Below are 15,264 nucleotides of genomic sequence, written 5' to 3' on the forward strand. Positions count from 1 at the left end.
GTCATTTCTCCGATCACAAATGCAGACATGGTTTTATGTTTGCGCGATGCAACGCAACAGGTAAAAAGACAGTATAAGTCATTATAATCAGTAATTATGTCCCCACTGGATGCAACAAATGCTTCGTTTATAATGGGTTTTCATGTTTTTTGCCTTGTCGCTCCGGCTGGGACACGGCATCAACAGTATGGTGAGGGGCATAACATTTCCGTCTCACGCTTGAGGTGTTCGGCCAATCACAACACACTGGATAGCTGGCCAATCACAGCACACCTCGCTTTTTCTGACCGATGAGCTTTGTAAAAATCGACTCGTTTCAAAAAGGCGGGGCATAGAGGAGAAACAATAATGTACAGTATGTGGAAAATAATGTGTTTTTTTAACCTTAAACCACATAAACACATTTCATTACACCAAATACACAAAATAATGTTCTTTTTAGCAGCATCATATGACCCCTGTAATTCCCCGAAACAGAATGGTAAAAATGGTTGATGCTTTTCAATTCCCAAAAGGTAAAATTGCAAACCTAAATTAGTGATATTTAACATCTCATTTAGAACAATAAATCATTGTCAGACTTCCATGTCTCGGTTCGCATCCTGCCCCACTTCCCATAAAGACAAGGGAGTTTGTGATTGGCTCTCATCACAGCCACACTGGTGCAGGAGTCGGGCTTTCTGATGAGCTCACACCACTCAGGATAATCTACTTGTAGGGAGTAACTGTCAGGGTGAGAAAACACACACTGAATATGTGCAGGTTAGTGGGTAGATTTGCCCCAACACATGTAAACAGCTTGGAAAGTTCAACAGTGTATAGATTTAAAAAAGAACTTCCTGTAGGCTCAGTAGTGCAGACTTACTGATCGCAGCAGCCCACCCCGAAGGGCTCCATACACACACACTGGTAGCAGTCTTTAGTAATCCAACTCTCGCCAATGCCGAAGACCTGTCCTTGATATTCACAGGTGCCTAAAAATAGCACAAAGACTTACGGTTTATGTATTTAGACATTAGTGCCACACACAAATAAAGTAAGGTCATTTATTTTAAGTGCGGTGATGTACCTTTGGTGTTGAATGTGCACTCTCCGCCTCTGTTCACTGATAGAGTTGGAGCAAGTGCGTTTAGCAGACAGGCTGCGATCAGCAGTATATGACCAGTGGGGACATTTGAACCCATCTGTAAAAATCCAGCTCTTCAATTATTATTTTGCCTTTATTACTTATCATTTGGAGTGAACAATACGTTTGTATGCAGCACTTGGTTTCAAAGCTTTGTTTAAATCTTGTGGATTTCTGTTTTCATCATCAATGAGCTGTAATTCTAACTGTTTTGAGCATCACAGTATTTCCACAGCATTCATGTATGATGTTAATCAAAAAGAATATATGATACATTCATAACTGACTGTTTCTTTTATCTCTCTCGAAATATAGCAATGGTACATTTTTTACTTGGTAATTCAATGTTTTGTTAAAATTTGATAGAGAATTGATAACGTTTTATTAAACCATCAGCAAAAACAATACTTTTTTTATATATATATAAATATATAGGTATATTTTTTTACCTTTGAATCTTGTTTTTTGGTATTACGGTGTTCTTATTATTTTACAGTAAAACTTATTATAGCTTGTAGTAAAACATTATTTTGATTTATTACTGTAGTTATTGCTTTAGATCATTTATATTACTTGCTAACATATTTATAAAAAATAATAATTGTTTTCATTATATATCTTTATTTGTATCTTTTTTTCCTGACAGACTAACTAAACGATCCCTAAATTAAGACATATTCAGATACTGTATGTAAAAAGGAAATGTAAGACTTTATAAAAGGAAATAAAGATTTTACCTTACCCCGTGAATCTTGTATAGCGATCTTTTCTGGGGTTTTGTTCTCCTGTGGTTTCCTTAAGAGTCTCTTGAGTTCTATTGTGATGATGCTCCATGATCTCTGATATTTATACTGTACTTCTGCACAATTGACCCTCCTACTTGACCATAACACACATAGATAAATATGATGTTATGCATTTTATACACAAAGCTGTTACTTTTAATTGAAGTTAATTTAATTTATGATGCTTCAAGAAACAATGCTTATTATTGTTGTGTTTTCGTGCACAGATAATAATAAACTAGACGTTGCATGTAGCAATGGAGGTTTAAGAGTAAAGGCATTTTCAATTAGTTAAACAAGTCAAATCAAAAAATTAAAGTTAAATTGTGCACATGAACACATTTAACAAAAAAACAAGCTTGTTAAAAATGGTATGACAATATTTACTCAGTGTCAAAATGGATATTTATGCAGTCTTATTGATGTTATCGCATATGCAATTAGTGTTAATAAATACACTGTGCACACTGTGGTGAAAATGCCAATCGCATGAATACATCCTTGATGTCCTATTTTTGGCCCTTCAAGCTATACTCATTTTTTGTACATGAGCAGTGAATTAGAACAAGATTCTAAAATTGAGCTTTGTGTGTATCAATAACAAATACTTGCACAGATCCCTCATCCACTTCTGTTGTGTTCAGGGTTATATTGAGTATGCATTTATGTATATATTCAGGGTTAAAATTGAGTTTTTAACATTTAAAAAATAGCGAGAAAACAGACATTTTGGGACCATTTTAAAATTACTTATGTAAAAATATTATGCTAGTAGTTGTGTACAAACATGTTTTAGAATATATTCAAAATATCAAAAATAAAATGACATTTTATCTGTATAATTGGGTGTAATGCATCACCCCAAGATATATTTATATATATATTTTTTTTAAATGGTGCTTTATTAGATGTATTACAGTTTTATTTTTTTAATAACCAGGATTTTTTTAAACAAAAAGAATATTGATTGAACTATGTATACTTCTGCATTCTTCTGTATGACAGCTGAGTAAAACTGGCAAAGAAAAGACCTTAAATGATGAAATCATCTTTACCGATCTTATGATGCCAAAAAAAGAGCAATGACCAAACAAATGCTTCAGGCATATTACTTTCTGCGTCATGTATTTTCACTATTCAGACTGAAATAGCCTGAAATCATATGCAGTTTCCTTATAAAAATGTATAGCTGACATAACTTGAGCGCATGGACTCTGACTTTTGAGTTCTTAGACTTTCTGACTGTTTTCTGAGTCATGAGCTGTTGAGGGACGATTGTGTTGAATGCTGAACTGAAGAATGCTGTTCATAGACTTCAGTTCAGCATTCAACACAATCATCCCTCAACAGCTCATTCACAAACTGGTCCAGCTGGGGCTCAACACTTCGCTGTGCAACTGGCTGTTGGACTTCCTGACTGGAAGACCTCAGGCAGTACGGGTCGGCAGTAACACATCCAGCACCATCACACTGAACACTGGGGCCCCCCAAGGATGTGTGCTGAGCCCCCTCCTCTTCACTCTGCTGACCCACGACTGCACACCGTCACACAACTCCAACCTCCTTATCAAGTTTGCGGATGACACGACTGTAGTGGGTCTCATTAGCAACAGAGATGAGACAAACTACAGGAGCGAGGTGAGCCGCCTGGCCGGGTGGTGCAGTGACAACAATCTCTCTCTGAATATGGAGAAGACGAAGGAGATTGTTGTTGACTTCAGGAGAGTGCGCACTCAGCATGCCCCTCTGACCGTCAATGGTGTGACTGTGGAGAGGGTGAGCAGCACCAAGTTCCTGGGTGTGCACATCACAGAGGATCTCTCCTGGACTGACAACACCGCAGCACTGGCCAAGAAAGCACAGCAGCATCTCTACTTCCTCCGCAAACTGAGAAGAGCCAGAGCCCCGGCCCCCATCATGTGCACCTTCTACAGAGGCACCATCGAGAGCATCCTGACCAGCTGCATAACTGTGTGGTATGGCGCCTGCAACGCGTCCTACCGCAAGACACTTCAACGCATAGTGAGAGCAGCTGAGAAGAACGTTGGTGCCTCTCTCCCCTCCCTTCAGGACATCTACAACACCCGTCTCACCCGCAAAGCCCTCTGCATTGCAAGTGATCCCACCCACCCGACACACAGCTTCTTCAGTATGCTGCCATCAGGGAGGAGACTGCGGAATCTCCAGGCCAGGACTAGCAGACTGAAGGACAGCTTCATCCATCAGGCTGTCAGAAAGCTGAACTCCCGCCCGACCTTGCCCCCCCCCTCCCCTCTTTTGCCCCACGCACCACTGAACTCTGACCCTCTAACGGACTCTCCCACTCCCCCCTCCCAAATACACACACACTCAACGAGACATATGATTTGAGGAATCGTTCTTGAACGAATCAAGCCCGCCAAAGAGGCTGCAAAAATTTGCATTTATCAAACCTTTTGCCAGCCTCTGAAACCCCTTAAGGTTTGGGAGAATTCCCAGACACACATTTACATCTCCTCCTCCTCCTCCTCCTCCTCCACACAAATGAGATCTTTACAGAGACTGCGGTGGCTCAGACTCTTCCGGATGATTCACATTGTGGCACGCGTTACAGGATGCATGGCTGATTTTATTCTGGATGACAGCTGGCTCTTCCCATTGGGCCACAATGGATGCAGGACAGGACAAGACAACATCGGTAATGACAGCGGCGGCTTGTGTCCATCTGTTATGAGGAGAAAAGGGCATTAAAACTTAAAGCCTTTTCAAGACACATGGTAATTAATTAAACATGTGCGACTGGCATCCTTAGTTACCACGGAAACCATCCAGGTGCAATTAGTCACAAAAGCTAATTTGGGTCAACAACAACTTCAAAAAACAAGAACTTCACGCGCCTGCCTGAGCGAATACAAATGTGCTTTACTCTACGAATATTTCCTAAAGCAGCAAAAAGCAAGACAAACGTGCGCCTCAAACCCAGTCTGTGTTTCATGCATCTGGAGTGTAATCAGCTTTATTCACAAACATAAACAGCTTACGGTCCCTTGTGTAAAAGAATTTAAAGTGCACTCGTAGTACTTTTTATTTATTTATTTTTTTTTTTTTACATTTGACCTTATTTGTATAGTTGTATTTTGTATTTAATCTGTATCTATCTGTATTTATGTTCCACTGTAGTGTTATCTGTATGCACCAAGGGTCTGAGAGTAACGCAATTTCAATTCTCTGTGTGTATGTGCTGTACATGTGGAAGAATTGACAATAAAGCAGACTTAACTTGACTGATGAGTTAAAGGTTAAAATCAAGCATTGCTACTTTCTCTCTCTCTCTCACACACACACACACACACACACACACACACATATTTATTATTATTACACAAAGGCTACTGGTTATACTATACAAACCAAATCAGACAGTGATTCAAATGATTTCCAAAGAAGGATGGTCTGAAAGAGAGTCATCGCTCTTGATCTGAGTCCGACTATATATTGTGAAATTTGATGGTCCATAATGCTCCTGTTAGACTGTGGATGCCAATAGTGTGAGTATTGTTAAATTAGACCAAGCCTATTTAACTGACAGCCTGTTGACCAATTTCCTAGGTGAAAATCTTTCATGACAATTTAAAAATTAGATCTATAAACACTATTTTATTTAGAGTGAACAAAACAAAAAAAAACATTGCAAACATCGTAAAACTCAACCTTTATGCAAAGATATCCCCCCCCACACACACACACATTTTAACTACTACAAGTTGAATACTAGAAACTGTTTTAATGAAAACTTTAATTAATAATTAAACAATGATTACATATATTTTCTCATATGTGAGTTTCTCTTTTTAAAGCCTGACATAAATGTGTCTTTGTAATACCTATAATAATTGAGTAAATGCAAATTATTACAATGCAGTTAGCCATTTAGTTTCAGTTAGGAAGCATAATCAGAGTTTTTATTGCCAGGTATGTTTACACATACGAGGAATTTGTTTTCATGACAGAAGCTCCACAGTGTAACAGAATGACAGTGACAGAACAAAAACACAGATAATAAAAAATAGAAAAATAGAACAAGTAACTAAGGAATAAAAATATACATGTCCAAATAAATATACAATATACAAATAAATAAGAACACCGAATTCAAAACTGGATCTTGAGGACTTACTGTATAATGCACTCTTAAAAATAAAGTTTCTTTATTGGCATGATTTCATGAAGAACCTTTAACATTCCACAAAAAGTTATTTGTTGTGGAAAAAGGTTCTTTAGATTATTAAACTGTTCTTCAGAAGAAAAAAATGGTTGTTTAAATAACTGTTCACGGAATGGTTCGTCGGGTAACCTAAAAATGGTTCTTCCATAACATTACTGTGAAAACCTAAACTGTGATACCTGAGCAATTAAGCCAGCACAGTTGCAAATATCTAATTCAGAGTCAAAGTAACTTTGAACAATGCTTACAAAGAAAGAATTGTTAAAACATAAATGAACAGAACAGAAAGTTTTTACCATCAGCATGTAAAGAAATTAAAGCAAAGACATGAAAAACATAAATGAATTATGTCTTACTATGTGTTTTTATGTTGCTCAAATGCTATAAACCTGTTCAAGGAACAATCAAGAAAGTAATCTTTGATGGTGAATGAAGAGAGGCCAAGAATGTGAAGATTTGTGCCAGAGTCTGTAGGAATATGTCTGATATTTAGTTGACGTGATATAAGGAAAGCAACCGAATATCAAACATATCACACAGTCCCTAACGTATCAGAACCTCACCATCATCTCATACAGCGTCTGAAAGAGAGCACAGATGTTTTGAAACGGAAATGAAGTATGAAAAAATTAGACAAAATGAAAGGAATGGCAAAATCGCCATATTTACACAAAGCTAATAATGCTTTCTGCAAACCCTACCCCTAAACCTATCACTTTTTACATTCCCGTTATTTAGTCTGTTCATTTCAGTAATATTAAGATACTTTACCTGGCCAACAAACACATAGGGTACATTAAGAGGTTCTAAAGAATAAACTAAACCAAAAAGAAGTCATTCTGGTTGTTTATGTAACGAACATGAACATTTTTGAACATGCATAAACTTGTCGAGTTTTTAGCATTGGCACACACAGACTCACACAAAATACTCACAGTTTTGAGACTCCAGGCTGAAATCATTCACATCCTCAATGTTTTTAAGTACATTTAGCTGGAAAGTGTCTTCTGTTATCATGTATTGCATGTTAGCATGTCATGCACTGCAACCAGTAAGTAAGAAAGTGTGCATGAATGTCACAAATTTGAGTTGGGATGGGTGTATTTATACACCCCTGACCAAAGTTTAGCACCCTTCCTAAACCCCAGCGTATAGACGCAAACATGCTCTCTCGCAGTGGTTAATTAAGAGCGCATTGATCACCTTGCCGCCGGCTCTTCCTCCTGCATTAGGCTGATCAATAGATGTGATTTCACACACACACTCACACAGAGGGCAACAGGGAGGTCAGTCAGACAAGCCTGTATTGCATCTGCAAACAAACTACCTCCCTAGTATATTTCTAGGATTGCAAATAAAAGTTGTAAACCCACAACACTGATTTAACAGTGATACATGTTTATCAGAGTGACTGGGGAAAAGCATAACCTGTTTGGTTTTACATAATGGAGAGGACGACAATTAAAGGGTTAGTTCACCCAAAAATTAAAATTAGGCTGCATTTTACTCACCCCCGATGCATCCTAGGTGTATATGACGTTCTTCTTTCAGACGAATCCAGTCGAGTTATATAAAAAATAGTCTTTGATCTTTCAAGCTGTTTAATGGCACTCAGCGGGTGTTGCACTGCTTCAGTCCAAAAGAAGTTAAATAAAAATCGCCCATCCATAAATTGTTTTTCCCCCTCCGGGGGATGAACAAAGGCCTTCTGTAGCGAATCGATGCGTTTTTGTAAGAAAAATATCCATATTTAAAACGGAATAATCACTTGAATCTAGCTTGCGCTCACTGTTGTAAACAGAAGCAGTTTCGGGCGGATGACGTATGAGGTCGGCTTTACGCATGCGCCGCTCAGAAGTGACGAACGCGGAAATGCAGCGGAGAGATCAAAACAAAACAACGGTCAAGAATTAGAAGTACAAAACGAGGATTTGTATAGAAGAATGTCGAAGGATTTCGATATAAGCCAAGAGGAGACTGGTTTTCCTTTGCTAAAGTAAGGAAACTTTGCTTCCTTTGCTCCTGTTAACAAACGTTGGTTTTCACGAGACTCACTGGCGCATGCACAGCGCTGACCTCATTCGTCATCTGCCCAGAGCTGCTTCCGTGTAGGACTGTTGGCGCAAGCTACATTAAAGTGATTATTACATTTTGAATATGGATATTTTTCTTACAAAACGCATCGATTCACTACAAAAAGCCTGTGTTCACCCCCCGGAGCCGTGTGAGACTTTTTTTATGGATGGGCTCTTTTTATTTAACTTCTTTTGGATTGAAGCAATGCAACACCCGCTGAGTGGCATTAAACAGCTTGAAAGATCAAATACAATTTTTAATATAACTCCGACTGGATTTGTCTGAAAGAAGAAAGTCATTTACACCTATGATGCCTCGGGGGTGAGTAAAATGCAGCATAATTTTCATTTTTGGGTGAACTAACCCTTTAAGTCAGTTGTGTTACTTACAACAGTGCTTACAACAGAAATGGGAATAATATACAATACCATTCAAAAGTTTGAGTTGGATTCTTTTTTTTTTAAGTCAATACTTTTATTCATCAAGGACACATTAAACTGATTAAAAGTGACAGTATAGGCTTCCCTTTAAAAAAAAAAGCTGTTCGTTTGAACTTTTTGTTCATCAAAGAGTCCTGAAAAAATGTATCACAGTTCCCACAAAAATATTAAGCAGCATAAATGTTTTCAACAGTGATAATAATAAGAAATATGAGACCAAATCAGCATATTCGAATGATTTCTGATGTGACTCCGAAGACTAGCAATGACATTTATTTTAAAATTGTAATAATATCACTGCTTGTACTGTATTTTTGATCAAATACATGCAACCTTTGTGAGCATATAAGATGCAAAACATTAAATCTTGGAACAGTAGTGTATGGAATATAAATGTGCAAATCCAAAGTATCAAATGTATTTATAAATCTAACAGATTTTATATTTCTCAAATCATATATTAAACTGTACTTTAAATGCAAATATTGAACTCGAAGCCAATCTGCAATAATTGCAGACATGCCCTTAAGAGGCATGGAGAACATTGTTGTAAAACAAAAAACCTTTTACATGAATGCAAATAATATTCCAAATGCCTTGTAACCCACTGTCTGACATTATCATCATCAAGAAAATAAGGAACACTTATGCCAATATTAATAATGTTGATGTGAATCATTTGCTCTGCCAGTCAATATACAATTGTGTTGGTGAAATCTTGCTTATGATGTTGAGAGAGTTGCAAGCTTTAAGGCACGAGGGTGTAAATGGTTAAGAACTTCTTTTATGACTGGATGGGATGAGACTTTTTTAGTTCATCTAAGGTGAGAAATACTGTAGGGGTTTACATTAAAAAAAAAACGTCTGTCCTTTTTGCATGACTGTGCACAACTCTGCAGTAAAACAAGATGTAAGACTTCATTTAGTTTCCATTCTTTTTGTGCTTGACTTATTAAATTCCCCCAAAATAAATATGAAGGCTAAATTCACCCAAGCTGCTTTTGCTGACCTGACCCTGAACACTGAGCAGTAAACGTTCTTTCCACTTTCATTTGACATTCATTTGCTGACATAACTTCTCAAGGTGACCCAATGCAGTCCACGGCTCTCCGGAGAAACCATCTGTTCAGTTCACATCAAGTGTCTTTACTGAAGTCTGATAAATAAATGCCATGAAAAATTGTGAGGAAAGGTCTTTTGGATTTTGCGTTACATTTCACTGTGAATTTGTGCATTCGTAGACACCTGAGATTGTATTATATTTTGATTTGAAAAACCATTTCTTACTGGACACATGATTAATATCTCTCTACACATTTACATGCAATTTCTTGGAAATTAAGAAAACCTTCAATTTAATTTAAAAGATCATCTTTTTCATTTTCAATGAAAAGGGTCTCTTCTTGTGTAATTCATACCTCATTAATTGCTTAATGTACTAACTGAAATCACAAATCAAAATCAAACAACTAATACTATTTGAACAATTGTCATAAACATAAAACAACTGTTACAAAAGTGTTACACTCCAAAAGGGAAAAAAAGAGTTTCCTACTGGTTTGGAATCAGTCTGGATGTATAGCCTGCTTGCTGCAATGCCCAGCAGAAATAAGTGCATTTATAAATTAAAAACCGTTTTTCCTCCTTTGCTGATACTGTCCATGGGACAGTATTAGATCTTATTATTTTATCATTTTTATAAAACAATTAGAACAATTGCAATATGTGCACTATACACAGAAATATATAACATTTACATTTTACCAAATATTTATTTGAAACGTCAAAATATCACAAAATGTAACATTCATGAACAAAAATATTTTTCCTTAGCATTATCTATTTAAAAACACAATTACTACCATCTATTCTACTTTGTTTATTATTATTTGACTGCTGGAAACTTAATTTTCCTGTAGCAGCACTGAAACCGTTGTTTTCTATATTGCTTAAATTTCACTGTAAGCACATTAAATGTTACATAAGACAAGCCCAAAATAATATACTGGGGCATCAGAGAATCAGAAGTGAAGCAGATGTTATCGTCAGTTTTGAGTCCCGCTGTACACGGTGACCTTCTGAACGAGATGGGGCGGAAGAGAGACACTAATTGTTTCCCCTAATTGTGAGCCTGAGGGGGAACGGAAAGAGAAAACAGGGAGAGAGAAACTGAAAAGAGAAGGGAGGGGAGGTATGCACACAATGTGAGCAGATATAAGCCAATGAAGTTCACATATGGTCAGTTCTGACGTAGCATGATTTATTGTAGAAAAGCAGAAAAAAAGAGACTTACTCGTTATCTTTACCATTTCAAAAACTATCAATTTAAAATAAAACGTTCATAAAACCAGCAGCATTAAAAGAATATTCCATATGCACTTGATTTTCCGCTTGTCTCTCCTTTTCTTTCTTTCGTTAAAAAAAAGGCAAAAATCTAGGTTACAGAAAGGCAATTTGTAAATGTTATAATACTCACTGTTTCAGTAGTACAGCCACAAAACATATACAATATGATTTCAAAATGGAAAATAGCTCTCCTTTTCTGTGTTAAGTTAGCGTATATTCCATTTTATTTTGGTGCAGATTTGTAAACCTTAAAACAACCATAAAAGTAATGTTTTGAATGGATATTTGTAACACTTACAATAAGGCCCTATTAGTTAATGCTGGTCAATGCATTAATATCTAACAATGACCAATATATTTGTTACAGTATTTAATTTTTTCAGTTCATGTCAGCTCAGGTCGATTAGATAATCCGATACAATGCATTAGCAAATGTTGGAATTAACATGAACTAAAATTAATAAATGCTTTAAAAGTGTTTTTCATTATTAGTTCATGTCAAATAATGTAATTATGTACTGTTAACAAAATGGAATATTGTAAATTGTTACCAGAAACATTCTTATCATTTACACACACCTGTATTATTCCAAACATATTTGCAGTTTTTCTGTAAAACCTTTTTTTTTTTTTTTTAAGAATTTTGGTAACCGTTTTGGTTACATTTCTGAAATATCTTCTTTTGTGTTCCTCAGAAGAAAGTCATACAGGTTTGGAGTGACGTGAGGGTGAGTAAATCATCAGAATTTTTATTTTTAGTTAAATTCCAATTAAATGTTAATAAAAATCTAAGTAAAATTTGGTGAGCTATTAATTTAACCCTCAATCTGTCCTTGGGGTCAATATGACCCCAATCAACTTTTCCTTAGTTAAAAAAAATGGTTCCCTTCATCTCAGCGAAATAAGATTTTGTGACTTCTCTACGTTATCTATCTATATTCACATAAAAAAAACTGGGCTTGATTCGGTTGTTCTGAAGGTATGTAAAAAAAAAAAGTTTACAAACTTTGGGGTCAATATGACCCCAATCAACTTTTCCTTAGTTAAAAAAAATGGTTCCCTTCATCTCAGCGAAATAAGATTTTGTGACTTCTCTACGTTATCTATCTATATTCACATAAAAAAAACTGGGCTTGATTCGGTTGTTCTGAAGGTATGTAAAAAAAAAAAGTTTACAAACTTTGGGGTCAATATGACCCCACATTGAAATGAATGGGAAATGCGAAAAAAAATCTATATATATATATTTTTTCATTTGTCAAAAAAAATCAATAAATCTGAAAATTTTCACATCAAAATGAAGGCCTGGTACTACAGCACAAATGCAATGTAGAAAAGACATGCTCACACACACAAACACACACAGGTATGACTGCCACATAGAGCATTTGTATAGAATTTGGCAAATAAAATCAGCCACAAATGCAGAACAAAGATATAAAGAGGTGAGACCTAATGCATTCACTCTCTCTCTCTCTCTCTCTCTCTCTCTCTCTCTCACTCACTCACTCACTCACTCACTCACACACACACACACACACACACACACACACACACACACACACACAGGTATGACTGCCACAATTTTGCAAACATAATCAGCCCTAAATGCAGAACAAAAATATAAAGTGGTGAGACCTAATGCACGCACATACTCTTACACTCACTCTCTCTCTCTCTCTCTCACACACACACACACACACACACACACACACAGGTATGATTGCCACAGAATGTGATTGTAAAAAATGTTATTGTTATTTGATGTTCACTCTTCACTCCTGTTGATTTCTTCATACTGCTGTTGGCTTTATTTACATATTTATTTAATTTCTTCTACATTCTAAAGTTAATTATATTTTTTTTACACTTGGTTCATTACCGTAAAATCAATAATATGCAACTACAATCTGACTCTAAGTCTTGTCCTGTAGGCTTGTCTTATGTGGCATTTTGTAAAAACAGACATTTCAAAATGCATCAAAAACTACAAAAAAATACTGTTTGAAATGATATGTATTTTTAATGTCTTCTCTAATGTTTATATATACATACATTCACAAAATGTATCACAAAAGTTGTGATGAGCAGTTGGCCACATCCAGTAAAATGAATGGCTCTCTATGGCCCTCTGCTGGTAAAAACTATTTATTTCCTAAACTGTAATAATTTTAGGTTTATCTCTAACCAACAGATGGCAGAATTCTACACCTAACACCTAGATCAATATCCAGAAACAACTTAAATTAAATTTAGATCATCATTTAAGTGATTTTTTTCATAAAAGATTAATATTTCACATGCAAGCTAATGGTGTAGTTGCAGAATTCTGTGGTAAATAGGAACAAAAGTACTTCATATCTCCCAAAACACAGCATTAATGTATAGATAAGTAAATAAAAAATGATATATTATTTGTATGATTAAACATTTATATATTTTTTACAATTACTCTTTCAATTTTGGGCTCATATTGACCCCAAAGACCATAAGTGTAAACATTAATCGAGGACCATTTGAAAAAAAGAACATTTAATAATGCCATACATGATCTTGATTGAACCTAACTTCTAATAAACCCAAAATATTTATTTAAAACCCAAATTAAAATGTAGAAACACTGTCAAAGATTTGTCAGAGGGTGGAGCTGTACAGTATATTAAATCTGCTGTTGCATTTAGTCTCAAACCACATTGCACCTGAAACACCCAACATAACTTACATACCCATCAAACTGGTTAAACAGCCTAGAATAACAAATTAAACTGTCCAGCAAGTAAGATTAAAAGCAGATTACATTGACTAGACAAGCATTTTAAATAGCTTTACATTGCAAAGTGGTAAACGTCCATTTACTGGATGAATACATCAAAGAAATGTCCAATCATACTCTGACATTATTTTTATTTTACATCAGACATCACAATATGTCAGCATAAAACCAAAACTTACAACAAAGGAGAGCAAGATTCAGCAACTCTTACAACTTCGTAACTGGTTTTCTGCTTCACTGAAGGCTCAGATTGGTTCAACTCTGTGTTGTCAGGACTGCATAACAATAGTAACCGGGGTAACAGAGTGAGGATGATTAGGTGTGACAGTAAGAGGGTCAGAGTTTTCCCATTGGTTGATACAAGCGGGACGTATGAATGAGCCTGAGGGAGGGTCAGAATGACACTGTAACACAGGCAAGGTAAACTACAGGGGGGAAAATAAAAAAAAATAAAAAACACACCCAGAAAGCAAAGAAACCTAACACTCTTTTTCTGAAAAAAAAAGAAATTGAGTTTTTCAAAAAAAAATACATGTTTTTCACACATGCATCATCCCATATTCCTCATAAACACAATTATTTGTCAGAAAACACAGGAGGAATATGACAGACCACATGTGATGTTGTCAGTCAAACCTTGAACCCAAAGTGTGTGTTATTTCAGGGATGCCTTTGGAATGCTGGAGATCAACCCAAGCAAGTCGTTCAAGTTAGTTAATCATCCTATACAATTCTCCAGCGGACACTTACGTGGTTTTGTTCTCCACTCCCCTAACACACACATACTCATCCACTTGGTTTTTCTTCACACCACATCTACTTTTGGCTGTTCAGCTTTTGACTCCTTAGCTTTTGGTTCCTCCGGTTTCGGTTCCTCAGCTTTAGCTTCCTCAGCCTTGGGTTTTTCCGCTTGCATTTCCTTGGGCTTGGGCTTTGCCTCTGGCTGTTGTGGCTCTTCGGTTATTTTACACAGTTTCCTTGGATAAGGAAAGGAGTATCATTAAGCAATGTTAATGCTCAGAAGAAATACACTATCTATTCCGATTTTAATTTAAAAAATTTGAGTTTTCATTTTATATTTTAAAAGTTTCAATTCATAAATGTGACCCTGGAGCACAAAACCAGTCTTAAGTCGCTGGGGTATATTTGTAGCAATAGCTTCAGGTTATATAACATGTACAGAGCTTTAACCCATGACCCTTCAGCCTTACACAGAATGACCAATCAACAGATTCTGCACCCATTTAAACACAGCTAACTTTATCTGACAGTTTCATGAGATTGGAGATCCATAGAAAATAGTTTTATTATAATAATGTACTCACTTTCCCTCCTCAGACGTCTTGTCGATGTACTTGCAAAGTGTGCTCAACTGCTCCATTTGTTTTTTTAGAGATTCAGCTTCTATTCCCCACTGTGACTTCTCCTTCACAAACTTAACTGTGAACAGAAAAGGGTATTATATATATATATATATATATATATATATATAATATATGTTAGCTAGTGTAAGC

At 36.1% G+C, this 15,264-nt stretch overlaps 2 protein-coding genes across 2 annotated transcripts in view; both read right to left on the minus strand.

Moving 5' to 3' along the window:
- Nucleotides 1-424: 424 nt before the first annotated feature.
- LOC107596677 (prostate-associated microseminoprotein-like) lies at nucleotides 425-1,928 on the minus strand. The gene is made up of 4 exons (XM_016287473.1): nucleotides 1,864-1,928; nucleotides 1,070-1,184; nucleotides 866-974; nucleotides 425-725 (listed from the first exon to the last, which is right to left on the minus strand). The coding sequence occupies exons 2-4, from the start codon at nucleotides 1,182-1,184 to the stop codon at nucleotides 557-559; spliced, it is 393 nt and encodes a 130-aa protein (XP_016142959.1). The 5' UTR covers nucleotides 1,864-1,928; the 3' UTR covers nucleotides 425-556.
- An 11,598-nt stretch (nucleotides 1,929-13,526) lies between these two features.
- Nucleotides 13,527-15,264, minus strand: part of LOC107596684 (protein TonB) — a 3,541-nt gene continuing 1,803 nt past the window's right edge. The window contains exons 3-4 of the mRNA XM_016287479.1: nucleotides 15,076-15,190; nucleotides 13,527-14,727 (exon numbers count right to left, since the gene is read on the minus strand). Coding sequence (XP_016142965.1) covers nucleotides 14,556-14,727; nucleotides 15,076-15,190 — 287 coding nt within the window. The 3' untranslated portion in view covers nucleotides 13,527-14,555. The remainder of the gene's footprint in view (nucleotides 14,728-15,075; nucleotides 15,191-15,264) is intronic.

Source organism: Sinocyclocheilus grahami, unplaced genomic scaffold (genome assembly GCF_001515645.1).
Source record: "Sinocyclocheilus grahami isolate Dianchi unplaced genomic scaffold, SAMN03320097.WGS_v1.1 scaffold222.1, whole genome shotgun sequence".
In the NCBI taxonomy this organism is placed as follows: Eukaryota; Metazoa; Chordata; class Actinopteri; order Cypriniformes; family Cyprinidae; genus Sinocyclocheilus; species Sinocyclocheilus grahami.